This window comes from Cucurbita pepo, chromosome 4, assembly GCF_057944985.1.
Source record: "Cucurbita pepo subsp. pepo isolate OVF chromosome 4, ASM5794498v1, whole genome shotgun sequence".
Taxonomy (NCBI): domain Eukaryota; kingdom Viridiplantae; phylum Streptophyta; class Magnoliopsida; order Cucurbitales; family Cucurbitaceae; genus Cucurbita; species Cucurbita pepo.
The window spans coordinates 4405323-4421895 of NC_141801.1; the positions used below are offsets into that span (position 1 = coordinate 4405323).

At 35.5% G+C, this 16573-nt stretch overlaps 1 protein-coding gene across 2 annotated transcripts; it reads left to right on the forward strand.

Moving 5' to 3' along the window:
* Positions 1 to 4786: 4786 nt before the first annotated feature.
* LOC111792765 (uncharacterized) lies at positions 4787 to 9557 on the forward strand. 2 transcript variants are annotated; one of them, XM_087122881.1, is made up of 6 exons: positions 4787 to 5012; positions 6207 to 6442; positions 6526 to 6784; positions 8470 to 8649; positions 8745 to 8900; positions 9002 to 9557. In XM_087122881.1, the coding sequence occupies exons 1-6, from the start codon at positions 4983 to 4985 to the stop codon at positions 9173 to 9175; spliced, it is 1035 nt and encodes a 344-aa protein (XP_086979007.1). In that variant the 5' UTR covers positions 4787 to 4982; the 3' UTR covers positions 9176 to 9557. The 2 variants fall into 2 exon arrangements, with proteins under 2 accessions (XP_086979007.1, XP_023530112.2); XM_023674344.2 differs by having other exon boundaries at positions 6225 to 6442.
* Positions 9558 to 16573: the final 7016 nt, after the last annotated feature.

Genomic DNA, 16573 nt, shown 5'->3' on the forward strand with positions numbered 1-16573 from the left:
AAACTCGTAAAATTACTAGTGAATTCGGTAGAAATTAGTTAAAAGTGATTAGGCTTTGAATTTAATGGTTAAAACGCTTGTAAAATTAAATTTTGAATTTTTAGAAATTATGTTAATAAAATATTTTATTTTATATATACAGTTGTCAACTTCTCCCTACCAAAAAAAATTATATATTGTTACTGGTTGTTGTTACTCTCTGGCTTGCATATATAAGTCTCTTTCAAAATCTCTTTTTTTAAAATCTCTTTCTGCCCTCGTTTTCTAAAACTTTCTTCTTAAATCGAGGTAAGAGGTTCGAGCATACGTCGTTTGGCCGTAGGCGGCGTAAGAACGAATTGGCTTAGCTCACTTGTCGGTGGAAAGTGAGTACAAGTCTGCTACTATAAGAGTGCAATTGTGACAATATATATATATATATATATTTTTTTTTTTTTTTTTAATTATGAAATATATTGATTGATTAGGTTTTTTTTTTACACATTTTTAATAAAGATTATATTGAATAATGAAAACTTTAAAATAATTATTTTTAAAGAATAATAAATGGAAAAAATTAGTTGTATTGCAAAAATAAACGGAGAATTTAGCTAGGATGGTAAATATTGAAATAGATGGAGGGATGAGAATGGGGGAATGTTTCCTGTGATATCTCTCGTCTTGTCCTTGTAGATAGGACATTATGCATGTTGCCCATTCTTGAGGTTGACTTTCTTAATTCCTCAAACAACTTGGAGATCACCTATTTGTTGGCAATACCTCGTTTTCGATACAAAATTTGTAGGGTTACATACAACTCACGACACGAATAAACTCACTCACTAATAATCTGAAGAAATCGTTTCTAAGATGAAAGATCAGACAGAGCTGCAACTAATTCTCTAGGAACACTCATTTATTAAGACGGAAAAAAAAAAAACGATTACAAGACATTTTATAGAAACTATTACGGTTTGTAACATTGTTTGGAATTGTTTGAGACAGAAAAATTATTCCCAATCCTTAAGAATCATCCAAAACTCCGAGTAGGCATTCATGAACTCTTTTTCTATGGTAAATCCAAGTTTTTTACTACTCAAGCTTCAACCCCTCTTATTCCTACTTAATCAACGACTTAAGCCCAAATGAATTACTGCAAATGAACCCACATCTCAACACACAACTCTATACTTTCCGATTGAATTTTTGCTGTCCAACCACACTGTTGGGGTTAGGGAATGTGCAATCATGAATAGAGACCTATAATTTAAAACCATAGTTAGTCTCTCAGGTGGCCTCCAATTTTGACAAATTGGATATATAGTACTTCCTTACACACAACCTACACGTGCGAACGTGGGTCTATTAGGCGAGCTCGCACACCCCTTGGCCCTATGTCACAGTCGTACTCTTGCAATAACGGGGTAGCGATTGTGGGACATTTGTTCTAATCAAGCAAATAAGTCAGTCGTGAGAAATTCAAACATCACGGACAACGTCGGCGTATGTTTGAGGCTCGAGTCACATTATGAGAAAAGGTTTAGCAAACGTGAGTGAGGAAATACATTTGAAAATAGTTTGAATAACTGAAGAAAGCAACGTTATATGACTATAAACAAATTAAGAAATATCACGGCTTAAATAACATATAACTCAGGGTAGGAAAAAGTGACAACTAGTCATATCCCCTATAGTACATTTTGGGGCATTTTAGCCTCGACGAATGTAGACTTGGTTTTGGTGAACGGTCATATACCCCCGTATTGACACAACGTGAAATGGTAAAAGCCTATCTAGAATGAAAGCATGTAAAAGGGGTTTGGAATAGACATGCTACCATGGACAAGCATGACTATGACATCCTCCCCACTCAATTGGTTGACGTCTTTGTCAACTTACTCGAATAAGCAAGATCAGGACATCTATCGTGCGGCCATAGGCAACACACCTTGGACAAGCATGACTGTGACACCCTACATGGTCGGGCTAGTTGGCTGTAGCCAGACGTCCAGAGGTACAACGACCGTCATGTTCATGCCAAACATGATAGTCGTCGTCATCATCATCATAGTGTACGTGTCCATACTCATCATAAAAGAGGAAGTATCCCGATGTATAAAAACATACAATATGCATGAGGTCCTATACTTTTCATTTTAAACCATTCATGCGACACAACCTCATACATTCCTCACATATTATCTTAGGTAACATGCATGCATAAGCTTTCATATTTTACATCATTCGTAGCATTACTTAGGGTTTGTGCATAAAGAAACTCTTCATTGTCATACATGTCTGTCATACATTTCATTGCCAAACATATTCATGTCATAGTGCAACATGACATCTCCTATATATATATATCATCGTAACATGACATATCATCATACATCTCATGTCATCATAACATATCATAGCATCATAACATATCATATCATCATAGCATAACATAACATCATAACACATCATACACATGACACGTGTAAGGGCCACTGGGTACGTGTCATCACACATAAGAGAACTCTTTCGACCGTGCCAATAGTAGGGACACTTACTTGGTTGACCTAGGTTGAATCTACTATGACCCCTTGATGTTAGTTTAGTGCTCTCTAAAATTTAATTCTGTTAAGGAGTTACTAACGTCCGAATTGGCTCACCTAATTATGCATAAAATAATTTAAACTTGATTTTGTATAAAATAATTTAAAATTGACACCAAATAATTTAAACGGGCTAAAAGGTAGTCATACTAACCTTAAATACTTCTAAAAAGTTGAAACGGGTAGGAAAGGATCAAAGTGTATCATATCCGAACCGGATCAACAAAAATGTTGGCCTAGAACCATTAGAAAATATATTCCTCGACTGACTTCAAACCCATTCAAATGGGATGAAAGGAAGCAAGAGACTTTAACACCCACCTTTTCAACATAAACAATGTGGGACAACTTCTTACACTACTTTTTTTTTTTTTTTTTTTTTTTTTTTTTTTTTTTTTCTTTTTTTTTTTTTTTTTTCTTTTCTTTTCTTTTCTTTTCTTCGATTATTACAACCAGAGGCCAAGCTGAGATTACATAGAATCCTAGACAAGATTAGGCTAGCGGCTAGGCCAAAAAGACCTAAAAACCATCTCAACCTAAACCGAGTTGAGTCAAGGTGGGCTGAATACATATGGGTAGGCACATCCCAAGACCCAATGAAATCTGATTCAACTTTCTAATAACCTTGTTCGGAATAAGGGAATGAGAAGTCGAGGTCAACTCTCGTAATAAATAAATTATAAAAACAATATTGAAGGTAACCCAAACTTCATCCTCGCTCTCTAAACCGAAAAGTTGCAACATTTTTACAACTATGACTCAAGTAACGAAGCTAATGTAGCTACACTATACCAAGCATGTAATTCTTCTTGTTTTGTACGTCACCTCTTTCTTCTCACAGTTACAAATTCATTGTTGAATCACATGTAGACTGTTTCATTTATTCGAACTTCAGTGTCCACTAACGTTGAAAATAAATAGAATAAGTTCGATTGTGCAATAGATAAGTTTTAAGCGAACATTTTTTTTTAAATAATTAAAATCTTTTGAAAATTGTATTTGTTTTTCATCCATTTTTGTAGAACAAATTCCATTTTTGAAAAGAAAATATTTTGAACCAATTATCAAAAAGAAAAATAAATTTTTGAACTTTTTTTTTATAGTTTTTAAAAATTTACTTAATTCTTAAAAAGTAAATAACAAATATAAAAAATTTATAATATTTATAGATGATTATCAACTAGATTTTAAATTATTAATGTAAGATAAAAAAAAAAAAAAAGAGTTTAATTTGAATCCCTACATGAATGAGATTTTAATCGAATTATTTTTGAAGAAAGTAATAAATTTTTGGGTGAAATAATAAAATAATAAGAAATAAACAAATACATAGAATTAGATATATTTATATATATATATAAAAAAAAAAACAGATAACAAAATCAAACTGTATATATATTTTTTTGATTGGATAATTCTAAATTTGGCATTATATTCTATTATATTTATTAAGAATTAGACCGTCCAAAATTATTACCATTTAAATATTTATTTATTAAATTTTTTTCCCGTGAGATAAATGGAAATGGAAATCGGAATATATTCCTCATCCCATCTTCTAGATTATGTCGTAGATTTTCTTAATTGTTCAAATTTATTTTATAATATTCAAATTTAAATTTTTATAAACTATATTTATAATTTTTTTAATAAAAATTATATTGAAAAATGAAAATTTTAAAATAATTATTTTTAAAAGAATAATAAATGAGAAAAAGTTATTAGCGGTGAACTTGATCACCCAAAAATAAATGGAGAATGAAATAGGCGGCGGGGATGGAGACAGGAAGACTTTCCCTTCTAGCTCCACCACGAGACATCTTTGATTTACATCTACACACCCTATACAAGAGTGTTAAAAAAAAATAAAAGAAAAATGAGAAAAAAATAATTTTATACTTAATTAGCTCGATTTTATTGGACTAAATTTTAAAGTTAATTTTTTTTTCGAATTATACATACTAATTTTAATATATATAAAAATATATATTTAGACAAAAATGAAACTAATTAATTATAAAAGTAATAATAATATTTTAAAATTACTTTGAAAACTAATATTAAAAAGCCACCAATCTGAGCTCTCCTTTTGAATTAGAAAAGGAAGGGGAGGAGAGAGAAGCAAAACGCTGTCGTTTAGTGATCATATAAAAGGAAGAACCAGAGCAAATCCGAAGAGCCAAATAGGAAAGGCTAATCATTTTGTTTTTTTTTTTTTTTTTCTAAATTTTCTCTTTCTTTGTTGTATTTTTGTCCCCTTCTTTTTCTCTCCCTTTTCATTACATTTTTTTTTTTTTTTTTTCCTTTTCCAGTTATGAGAGGAGAGCAGAGTCGCAGAAAGAAGAAATAAAAGGAAACAAGATTCTCATCCTCCTCAAATGCCCTTTTACCTTCTTAACAATGGCGGACGATCCCTTTCTCTTCACTCAGGTATTTCTTCAATACTCCTTTTAACACTCGTGTTTTCTTATCTTTTTTCTGCGTTTTTAGCGCGTTTTGTTTTTTGTTTTAATTTTTTTTTTCTCTAATCTTTATTATCTGAAAACTCTCTCATCTCCATGTTCATTAAGCTACCTTCTATTCCTGAAATTTTCGGTTTGATTTTGTGTTCGCATTCCAGCTCGAACTGAATCCAACTCTGATTTCCCGTTCTATTCTTTTTTTCATGTTATTTTCTATGTTTCGGTTCGAGTTCGTGAGATCAATGCTTCGTAGAAACAAAGAAATAGTTCTCTCTCTGCATGTGGATTTGTTCAATCCTAGGATCCTTTTGAATGATTCTCTGTGGACCATTTTAGCTGTGATAGTTAATTCTTATTTAATCTTTGATATAGCTTTTGATTAATAGGCTATAGCTTTTGATTCTCGATTTTGTTGGTCGAATTTCTGATTAATAGGCTATAGCTCTGGGCCATTTTAGCTGTCAAGTTTGGGAGATGAATTTGTTTGTCAAATTTCTGATTAATAGGCTATAGCTTTTGATTCACAGAGCTTTTCATAATGGCAAGAAATCCTTATTGAATATTGAAACCCAATTTTGTAAGGTCTAGCATGGACATGTTCAATCCTAGGTCTCTTTTACTAATTCTATGTTGACCCTAGTGGCTATGGTAGTTGATTTTTATTCAATCTTTTATATCTGATGTGAGATTCCACATTAGTTGGAGAAGAGAACGAAGCATTCTTTATAGGTGTTTTAAAAACCTTGAGGGTAAGCTCGAAAGGGAAAGCCCAAAGAGGACAATATCTGTCAGCGGTGGGTTTGAGTTGTTACAAATTGTATCTCCGGGCAATATGTCAGTGAGGAGGTTGAGCCTTGAAAGGGGTGGACACGAGGCGATGTGTCAGCTAGGTGATGGATTGGGGGTCCCACATCGATTGGAGAAGAGAACGAGTGGGACCCCCTAATCCATCACCTTGCGAGCACACTGCCCACCCCTTTCGAGGCTAAACCTCCTCGTTGGCACATTGTCTGGTGTCTGGCTCTGATACCATTTGTAACAGCCCAAGGTGATGGATGCTTGGGCTGTTACATCTGAAGTTTGGGAGATGAATCTGTCTGGTCGGTCTAATCTCTGATTAATAGGCTATAGCTTTTGCATAAATTGCTTTTCATAATGGCAGGAGGATTTTATTTTAAAGGTTCCCAAGAAATCCCCATTGATGCTAAGGATGATCGTGTTGGTCTTTGCCATGGTCTGTGGTGTATTTATGTGCTCCGTTTGTCTCAAACAAATTAGCACCAAATCGAAGGTTGGGTTTCTGAAAGTCCAGGTTATTGAAATGCCGTGTTCAAAGCCTTGGATTGATCCTTCGGATGTTCCTTTTGTGCACTTTCCTAAACCTATAACATATAGCAGGTAAAGTAGATATCCATTTTTTGTTTGACTTGGAAATAAAATTGATTAGATTGATGAGTCTTGGACTTTTTGCACGTTTTCAGGGCTGAATGTGCTTGCCACCCGGTTCGATTTTTTGCCATTTTGTCAATGCAGAGATCAGGGAGTGGTTGGTTTGAGACATTATTGAATAATCATACTAACATAAGCTCCAATGGAGAGATATTCTCTGTTAAAGTTAGGAGAAGCAATGTTTCAACCATTGTTGAAACGTTGGATAAAATTTACAATCTTGATTGGTTTAGTAGCGCTTCGAAAAATGAGTGCACCGCTGCTGTTGGTCTTAAGTGGATGCTTAATCAGGTAAGAACTGTATTCATTTTATCGTTTTACTGTGAAGCTCATGGATTTTATGCTATTATCGCTGGTGTTGCATGTTACGTTCATCATTGTGATAGATTAACTATATGTTCGTTCATTTCACTAAAAGATTATTCCATTTTGGCTAGCTTCCAATTCCAATTTGATTTATGATGCCTATCGTTATGAATGAGCCTAATAGCCCAAGCCCACCGCTAGCAAATATTATATGTTTGGCCCGTTATGTATCGCCGTCAGCCTCACGGTTTTAAAACGCGTCTGTTAGAGAGAGGTTTCCATGCCCTTATAAAGAATGTTTCATTTTCCTCTCCAACCAACATGGGATCTCACAATCTACCCCTTGGGGGCCAGTGTTTTCGTTCGCATACCGCCCAACGTCTGGCTCTGATACCATTTGTAAGAGCCCAAGCCCACCGCTAACAAATATTGTTTGTTTTGGCTCGTTACGTATTGCCGTCAGCCTCTTGGTTTTAAAACGCGTCTGCTAGAGAGAGGTTTCCTCTCCCTCGTAAGGAATGTTTTGTTCCCCTCTCAATCCATGTAGGATCTCACAATCCACCCCCCTTAGAGGCCAGTGTTCTTGCTAGTAAACCGCTCGATGTCTGGCTCTGATCGCACCGCTAACAAATATTGTTTGCTTTGGCCCGTTTCATATCGCCGTCAGCCTCACGGTTTTTAAACGCGTCTGGTAGAGAGATGTTTCTACACTCTTATAAGAAATGTTTCGTTCCCCTCTCCAACCAATGTGAGATCTCACAATCCACCCCTCTTGGGGGCCATGTCCTCACTGGCACACCGCCCGGTGTCTGGCTCTAATACCATTTGTAATAGCCTAAGCCCACCGCTAACAAATACTGTCCGCTATGGCCTGTTATGTATCGCCGTCAGCCTCACGGTTTTAAAACGCGTCTGCTAGGGAGAGGTTTCGACACCTTTATAATGAATGTTTAGTTTTCCTCTCCAACTAATGTGGGATCTCACACCCTTCATCTTTTTGTTAACCTGTAAATGTTGTAACCTATGACAACGGGGTAGATGAATAAATGTTGTAACCTATGACAACGGGGTTGATGAATAAATGTTGTAACCTATGACAACGGGGTTGATGAATAAATGTTGTAACCTATGACAACGGGGTAGATGAATAAATGTTGTAACCTATGACAACGGGTAGATGAATGTTACATTCATTCTTTCATTGTTTATCTTTTAGAGAGTTTCATTTGCCATTTTTTTGTTATAGGTATGGATTACGCTTTTGTATATGCACGATTCTTTTGTACGGAGTCTTTATTCCTAAATCTCCTTAAATCAACATGTACAACTACTTATTTGCTGCATTGTTCCAAGAGACTAAACGCTTTACTTTGATTATGTTACTTATCATATCAGTATTAGTTTTTTGCTCATGGGATTAAATTTTTGATTCGCTTCCTTAAGTGTTCTTCGAGATACATGTATCACCCTCAAGTTTTCCTCTAATTTTCTAAGAACTAAATGTCAAGTTCTTTGAAGTGTTGGTGGATCATGTATATGCATGCTGTGTTTATATCTATTGAGGGGGACCAATCTTTCCTGATGCTATCATGAACTGAGATATATTGCTAATCGACTCTTGATCGTGTCGGCGAAACATAACGTTGTTGCAACTTGCACAATTCGTGTAGGGGTTGATGCAGCACCATGTCGAAATAGTTGAGTACTTCAAACGTCGCGGGGTATCTGCCATTTTCCTATTCCGAAGAAACCTTCTACGTAGAATGATCTCAGTACTTGCAAATTCTTACGATCGAGACGCCAAGCTGTTGAATGGAACCCACAAGTCTCATGTGCATTCACATCATGAGGTTTTGCTCTTTATCAATCTCATTCAATATCTTATTTTTTCCTTAATCAGTTTGAAACTCAAGGAAGGTCTGAGCTTGTTATAGAAATGTTTCAGGCTGATATACTCGCAAAATACAAGCCCGTAATCAATGCCACTCTGTTGATACCCAATTTGAAGAAAGTAGAAGAAACAACAGCCAAAGCCTTGGAGTACTTCAAGAGCACCCGACACATCGTTTTATATTACGAAGATGTAGTTAGGAACCGCACTGTAAGATGCCACTACTCGAACACGCAACCCTGAACCGTGTTCCTGTTTGATCCTTGTGTTTTGAGAGATCATTTTCTTACCAAAAACTTGTGTGGTTGCAGAAATTAAGAGATCTTCAAGACTTTCTGAAGGTTCCACAGAGGGAGTTAAAGAGTCGTCAGGTGAAGATACACCGAGGTTCATTGTCGAACCAGATCGAGAACTGGGAAGATGTCCAGAAGACGGTACAAGGTAGCCGATACGAGAGTTTATTACACGCAGATTACCGGAAGTAACGATAGAAACATGGGAGAAGCTAGCAGCTGTATATAGCATCATCATATCATTTTGTGCCATAAGTAATCACAACCTACAGGAGGAGGAATAGAGCCATTCTTCCCCGTTGCAATTTGAGCTTCATTGTGTCTTGATTCTCTTCCTTCTTCCTTATTCTTTTAACGTGAGATCCCACGTCGATTGGAGAGGAAAACGAAACACCCTTTAATAGGGTGTAGAAACCTCTACCTAGTATACGTGTTTCAAAAATTTTGAGAGAAAACCTAAAGAAGACAATATTTGCTAACAGTAGACTTCGTCCGCTACGTCTTCTTTTCACTTTTGCATTCAACATTGTTAACACAATTTCTCTCTGTATGAAATTTAGGCTTTTTTTTTCCACCTGCTCTTGGAGCTGAAGAAAGTTTATTTACTTTTTTGATTAATTTCTTTTTTATCATTTCCCTCTTCTCTCACAAATTTCTCTCATACCTCATTTGCTCGTGTTCTCGTGTTCTCGTGTTGTTAATCCTTGTAGGCATTACCAACGATGACAATAGGTTCAACTCACGGTCGAAAAGAGTTACGTATGGAAAATGTAGACTCGTGTCTAACCATGATCTCTAAAGTTTTCCAACTCGTCTACACGGTCGCCATGGTCAAACAACATCACCTTAGAAATAATTTAGATGAGCGTAGAATTTACTATGTAAGTTGCTAATTTGTATTACGTTAATTATTTACTTGATTAATCTAGATAATTTGATTAACGAGCCTAAAAATTAAAACTTAAAGGTCTTAATTACCCTAAATGTCAACCCTAGATGTGGCTCGAGTTTGCATCTCTTGGGTCGCTTCTCAATCACTTCCGGTGATGGGCGTCCTTCAAAGAGTGTAAGTTTTTGTTTACTCTAAAGAGTTTTGACGTTCCCTATGTTTTGTTGGAGTTTTCGAAGGTATTCTAATTAACTTCTTCCTATCTTCTCTATTCATGCTTATTTATAATCTTCAAACTCGTACATAAAATTTGTTCTCAACCAAATATGACTCATCTACTAGATTCTCTAGATATCATTTCGACGATCAAGCATACTCCAGGTTCTAATGTAACACTCTAGTAAGCAATGTGCCACATTCAAGGGTGTGGAAACCTCTTCTTAGGCGTTTTAAAAACCGTGAAGCTGACGACGATACATAACGAGCCAAATATTACAATATTTATTAGCGGTGAGTTTGAGCTGTTACAGGCAAGGTCTCCTCCCTTCTCACAATCGACAAAACGAGAAAATTAGTGTTAAAAGTTTCTACCCAAGAGATCAGTTGGTGATTTACCAAACATTTTAAGACTTTGTCAAAATCAATATTATATAGTAAGCGCTGTACAAAATTTACTCCTAAAGTCTGGAAAAGAAAAATAAATAAATAAATTAATTAATTAATTAAAAAATTGTATTATGACCCTTATTCTTTTAGAATTTTCAGAATTGACCCATTTTCTAAGGGTGGTTGGTGGGTGCACAATTGCACATGCAACTGTTTTATAAACTTTGACATTCAAAACAAAAGGACAAGAATCAACGACACTAAATCAATCACATGTTATAAATGCCCCATTTTTTTTTAATATACTTTATATAGTTACATTTAATTTATTAGAAATAACGAAAAAAAAATCATTTTTACTTTCAAACTTTGGCTCCGACATGGTCCAAATGATAGTATAGGGTACAAAAACTTCAAACCGAGTCGTTTAAGCATAGAAAAGTGAACTAAGCCATCAACCAAGTCACCAAGCTAAGATGCACGCTGCAACTAAAGAGATGGGTTGGTGTAGAGTCGAAGGGGCGTGGAAATGGCTCAAGTCAGCTTCAGCAAGGCAGGTCAACACGCAAATTAGCAGTTTGGGTTATGGACCGATTCAGATTAGGTTCAATCCATTTTTTTTTATATACATCTATTATGCACAAATTACGCTTAGATAGTTTAAATTATTAAAAGTAAGCTTAAATTATTTTATACAAATGTTTGTGAGTCAATTCCTATAATAGAATTCTAATTTATAATTGTAACTCCTTGGGTAGAATTAAATATCAGAGAATAGTGATAAGCTAGCATCAAGGGATCGTAGTAGTTGCTAGCATCAAAGGGTCGTAGTAGCTTCAACCTAGTCTAACCAAGTAAGTGACCTATTATCGGCACGATCAAGTAAGTGGCTATACTATCGGCACAGTCGTGGCCCCTCCATGTGTCATTGTTTGATATGACTGTTATGTGATGATGATATGATATGTTATAATGACATGAGATGTATGACAATATGATACGTGATGATGATATGTTATGTTATGATGATATGTTATGTATAAGATGTCATGTTGTACTATGACATAAATATGTTTGGCAATGAAATGTATGACATGCTACGACATATATGGAAATTAGGAGTTTTTTATTTATTTATGCACAACCTCTAAGTAATGTTACGAATGGTATAATATATGAAAGCTTATGCATGCATATACCCAGGTTAATATGTAAGGAATGAATGAGTTGTGCTGCATGACTTGTTTAAGATGAAAAGTATAGGGACCTCATGCATAATTGTATGTTCACATGCATTGGGATATTTTTCCTTTATGATGAGTACAGACGCATACACTATGAGGATGAGATGATCATCATGCTTGACATGGTGCACGACGGTCCTTGTAGTTGTACCTCCGGGTGTCCGGCTATAGCCCAAAGGAGCTGGCCTGACAAATAGGCCCAGGGGTGTGCGAGCCCACCTGGTGGGCTCACGCTCGCACATGTGGGTCGTGTGTAGAGAATTCCTACAGATCCAATTTGTCCGAATGGGAAGCCACCTAAGAGACTATGGTTTTAAATGATAGGTCTCAATTCATGTTGCATGTGTTATTGACTATTTCTTAAAATACTCAAGTGATGTACTACTCTTTATATTTCAAGTAAAAACAAGACACCCATGTACAGTTGACAGCAGTATCGCATCAAAGACCCTGGAACTGTATGTGTCGTAAAAAACTTATATTTATAAAACCGTCAATCAAGTTAAGCTAACCTCTATTCATTACTTTCACGACAATTTATTATTAATTTTTTTTAAAATAGCTCTAAAGTGAGTGGTACGTTCTTACGAACATAATTCAATTCGTATATATCCTCAACAAAGACTTTTTTGTCCGTCGGTGCTAAATTATGAAGTAGTAGTTAATAAATAATTACGACGTGACTTTTTTTATTAATAATTTACATTATCAATGAATACTCGATTTCATTTTAGCATAAGAGCAAAAAAAGTCTTCTAACTTATTGCCACCATTCTAGATATGAACTCTTCGATCTCTTTCTAACCCTCTCTATTCAAATTGCTCAATCATCGAGCAAGAAGAAAAAAAATTCGAACATGAGATACTATAAGTTTTCAAAAACACCTTTAATCTTTTTTTAAAAAAAAATGAAAACTATCCTTGCCATGAGTACCATTGCAACGACCATAATTTTTTACTAACCTAAAGTCGCTACCATATGTATGATGTAACTTTTTATGCGGAAATATTCATTTAAAATGACTCCATAAAACAATGTCATGACCTTACCTGTTTAAGAAAATGTCTTAATACAGTACAGAGGAAGTATTAAAATAAACATGAGTAAATATAAAAATAGCAATGTCCTGTACGAACCTAAAATCTACGAAATTAAATGCGACTACCCTATACAAGTTCCATAGTCTTTAATTGCGATGTCGCTGTCAACCGTACATGGGTATCTTGTCTTTACGTGAAATATAAAAATACCACATGCGTTGAGTATTTTAAGAAATACTCAGTTAGTGATCCGGGAAAGCAAACACATGTAATCATGATTAGGGACCTATCATTTAAAACTATCATAGATGTGGCCTCCAGTCTGAAAAAATTGGATGCGTAGTACTTTCCTACACACTATCCACATGTGCGAGCGTGAATTTACCAGGCGGGCTCGCACACCCGTTGAGCCTGCATGGTCAGGCTAGTTGGTTGTAGTCGAACATCTGGAGGCACGACAAACCCTCGAATATCATGCAAAGCAGAATAACCATCATCATCATCATAGTTTATGCATTCGTACTCATCATATGGGAAATATTCCGATCTAAATGAACATACAATATGTATGAGGTCCCTATACTTGTCGTTTTAAATCATTCATGTGACACAACTCCACACATCCTTCACATATTACTATAGGTAACATGCATGCATTAGCTTTCATACATTCATCATTCATAACATCACTTAGGAGTTGTATATCAGAAAACTCTTCATCATAATGCAACATAGTATCTCATACGTGCATATCATCGTAACATGAGATATCATCATACTATGTCATATCATCGTACATCTCATGTTATGATATCATATTACTTCATCATAATGTATCATAGCATCATCATACATCACATCATTCTAACCTATCATATCGGGTAGAAAATTATATATACATAATTTAAAAAGAAAAAGAAAAACGGCCAGGTTGGGCCGAAAATGTGGACTTTTTAGGCACCAACAACCAAAGCTCCCCTCTATGCCCTCGTGTTATTGACCTCAACATCCCCATCACCTTCTCTATGCTTGTAAATCTAAAAACACCTTCTTTATGATATATATATATGTCATTACAAATCTTTATAAGTGTGAACTCAAAATTTTGATCTATTTTGTTGTTTCTATTATTATTATTACTTAGTCCAATAATTATAGAGCTTCGGTCCAGGATCGAGCTACATTGTGATGTCCCACATTGGTTGGGGAGGAGAACAAAACACCGTTTATAATGGTGTGAAAACCTTCCTGCATACGCGTTTTAAAGCCTTGAGGGGAAGTTCGAAAGGAAAAGCTCAAATAGACCAATATATGTTAGTGGTGGATCTGAGTCGTTACAAATGGTATCAAAGCCAGACACTGGACGATGTTGCCAGCCTTCTCGCTGTTCCCCAAAGGAGGGTAGACACGAGGTGTGCCAGTAAGGACGCTGGGCCCCAAAGGAGGGTGGATTTGATGACGGTCCCACATCGATTGGAGAAAGGAACGAGTGCCAACAAGGAGGCTGGGCCCCGAAGGGGGTGAATTGTGATGTCCCACATTTGTTTGAGGAGGTGAACAAAACACTATTTATAAGGGTGTGGAAACCTTCTCCTAGCATACACCCCTTGAGGGAAAGCCCGATAAGAAAAGCCCAACGAGGACAATATCTGCTAGCGGTTAGCGGTGGATCTCGGTCGTTACATACATACTTTATAGTTACAAATTAGACCCACACCTATCTCAAATAAACTATACGTGACACTCTCGCTTCATACAACTCCATCCCAACATTTTGATTGGTTGTTCGAGAAATACGATCCTTGGCTACATGGCTGGTACGTAGCAGTAGTATCCATCCATTGTAATACGTATGTTACAAATTTATTTGTAAGAAGTTTATTACTTGTCGTTCTTTATCTTTTTAACCTTAAATGTCACGCGTAAAGTTTGAGAATATAATAAAATCGACGTAAGAGAAAAATCGGTCGAATCTTAGAGTGTGAAAAGAAAAAAGAAAAGAAAAAGTAGTGATAGTACAAAGAATAAATTGGATGAATATAAGCATATTGAGATGATATTCACTTTTGAAGCTAAAAAACCTTTCACTTTTCTTCTTTTTGTTTGTACTTTTGTTTCAAAATATATGCATCACATTTTTGTGGCATGGGTTCTAATCCTCGTCTTTTTTTCATCATTGCACCTCGGTTTTATCGTGCATGGATGCTTATATGATCCAAAAATCAGACTAACTTTGAATTTTTGGGTTGGGTCAACTCGATCAACTTGAAAATAGGGTTATAACTATAACGACCCAAACCCAAGTCCACTACTAGCCGATATTGTCTTCTCTGGACTTTTCGGGTTCCCCTCAAGGCTTTAAAACGTCTCCTAGGGAAAGGTTTCCACACCCTTAATAAAGGGTATTGCGTTCTCTTCTCTAACTAATGTGAGATTCTCACAATAACCCAATCAACATATTTGACGTTTGTAATTGATGATAGTGATGCTTTGTAAATTGTGAAGGTTTGATATTTGAGATTTACGAGATTCAGTCATAAATAAGATTTTTTTGAAGTAATTAAAAAGAGAACCACTCGACAACCCAATCAAACCCAAAGGTTAGATAGGGTTGTAAACTCTCTCGGGTTGTTCGGATGACTAACTTAACCAACTCGCCAAAAGGTAAGAATGTATGGAAAGAATGATAGAAAAAAGTCAAAGATGAAGGTCCCAAAGTAAGAAAAAATGAAGATGTGGTGGTGGCATGCAGTTAAAAGTAGGCCATGAGTTTGGAGCTTTGTCTTTTCACTTTACAACTACTCTCATCATCATCAAATAAAATATTAATTCATGCTTTCATATTTGCATAAATCAATTTGATTTCAAAAATAAAATCTTTTCCTACAAAATGGGAATATTCGGAATCGATGCATCTGGTAGAATCTCTTACAGTCATTAATAGGAGCGACCGTTGGTTGGGTTCATGTGTTTAGTCGAGTGGACACATACCTCCTTTGTATTCCTTAAATGAGCAAGACTCCTGAGTTATTCGTATCAATTTTAAACAAAAATGCTTACAAAGAGATCTAGGTGGAAGAAAATTTTTGTAGCTCATGATATACCGAGTATCGACTTTCATTCTTGAAACTATGTAACGACCCAGATCCACCGCTAGCAGATATTGTCCTCTTTGGGCTTTCACTTTCGAACTTCCTTTCAAGGCTTTAAAACGTGTCTGCTAGGAGAAGGTTTTCACACTCTTGTAAAGGGTGATTTGTTCTCCTCTCTATCCAATGACGCGTTTTAAAGCCTTGAAGAAAAGACCAAAGAGGACAATATTTGCTAGGGGTGGATCTGGGTCGTTTACAAACCACCTCATCTGTGTACTTAAATACCTCTCTCAATGATGTGTGCCTGATATGAGAAAAATGAGCCTATTGATTGGGAGGAACCAATGGAAGAGCCAAAGTAGAGTCTGGGAGCTTAAATTATAGTAAACTTGAAGAAGACGCGTTTAATTTAGTTACCCACTTAATTAATGAAAAGATTGATTGATACAAGAAGTATTTTTGAGGTCAAGGACCCGAGAATTTGAATGTTTGACCTCAAAAATTACGTTTTAATTTTAATATTTTTTCCCCAAAACTTAAAATAAAATTTTTAATTTTTTAATTTTTTTTAAAATTCTTGTATTTTCTATAATTGAGCTAAAAATATATTTTTTAAAATAAAAAAAAAATAATAATAATAAAGGCACATTTTGAAAAGTGGGGACAGGATTTGTTATAAGGCGGCTTCTCTTACAAATTCCAAATCATGTTTTCTCTC

Excerpts from the sequence above, each read along its gene's own strand:
- LOC111792765 (XM_087122881.1), top strand. The coding sequence starts at position 4,983 with ATGGCGGACGATCCCTTTCTCTTCACTCAG. Across the intron at positions 8,650-8,744 it reads ATGTGCATTCACATCATGAG|GCTGATATACTCGCAAAATA; the intron begins GTTTTGCTCTTT and ends GAAATGTTTCAG. Across the intron at positions 8,901-9,001 it reads ATGTAGTTAGGAACCGCACT|AAATTAAGAGATCTTCAAGA; the intron begins GTAAGATGCCAC and ends GTGTGGTTGCAG.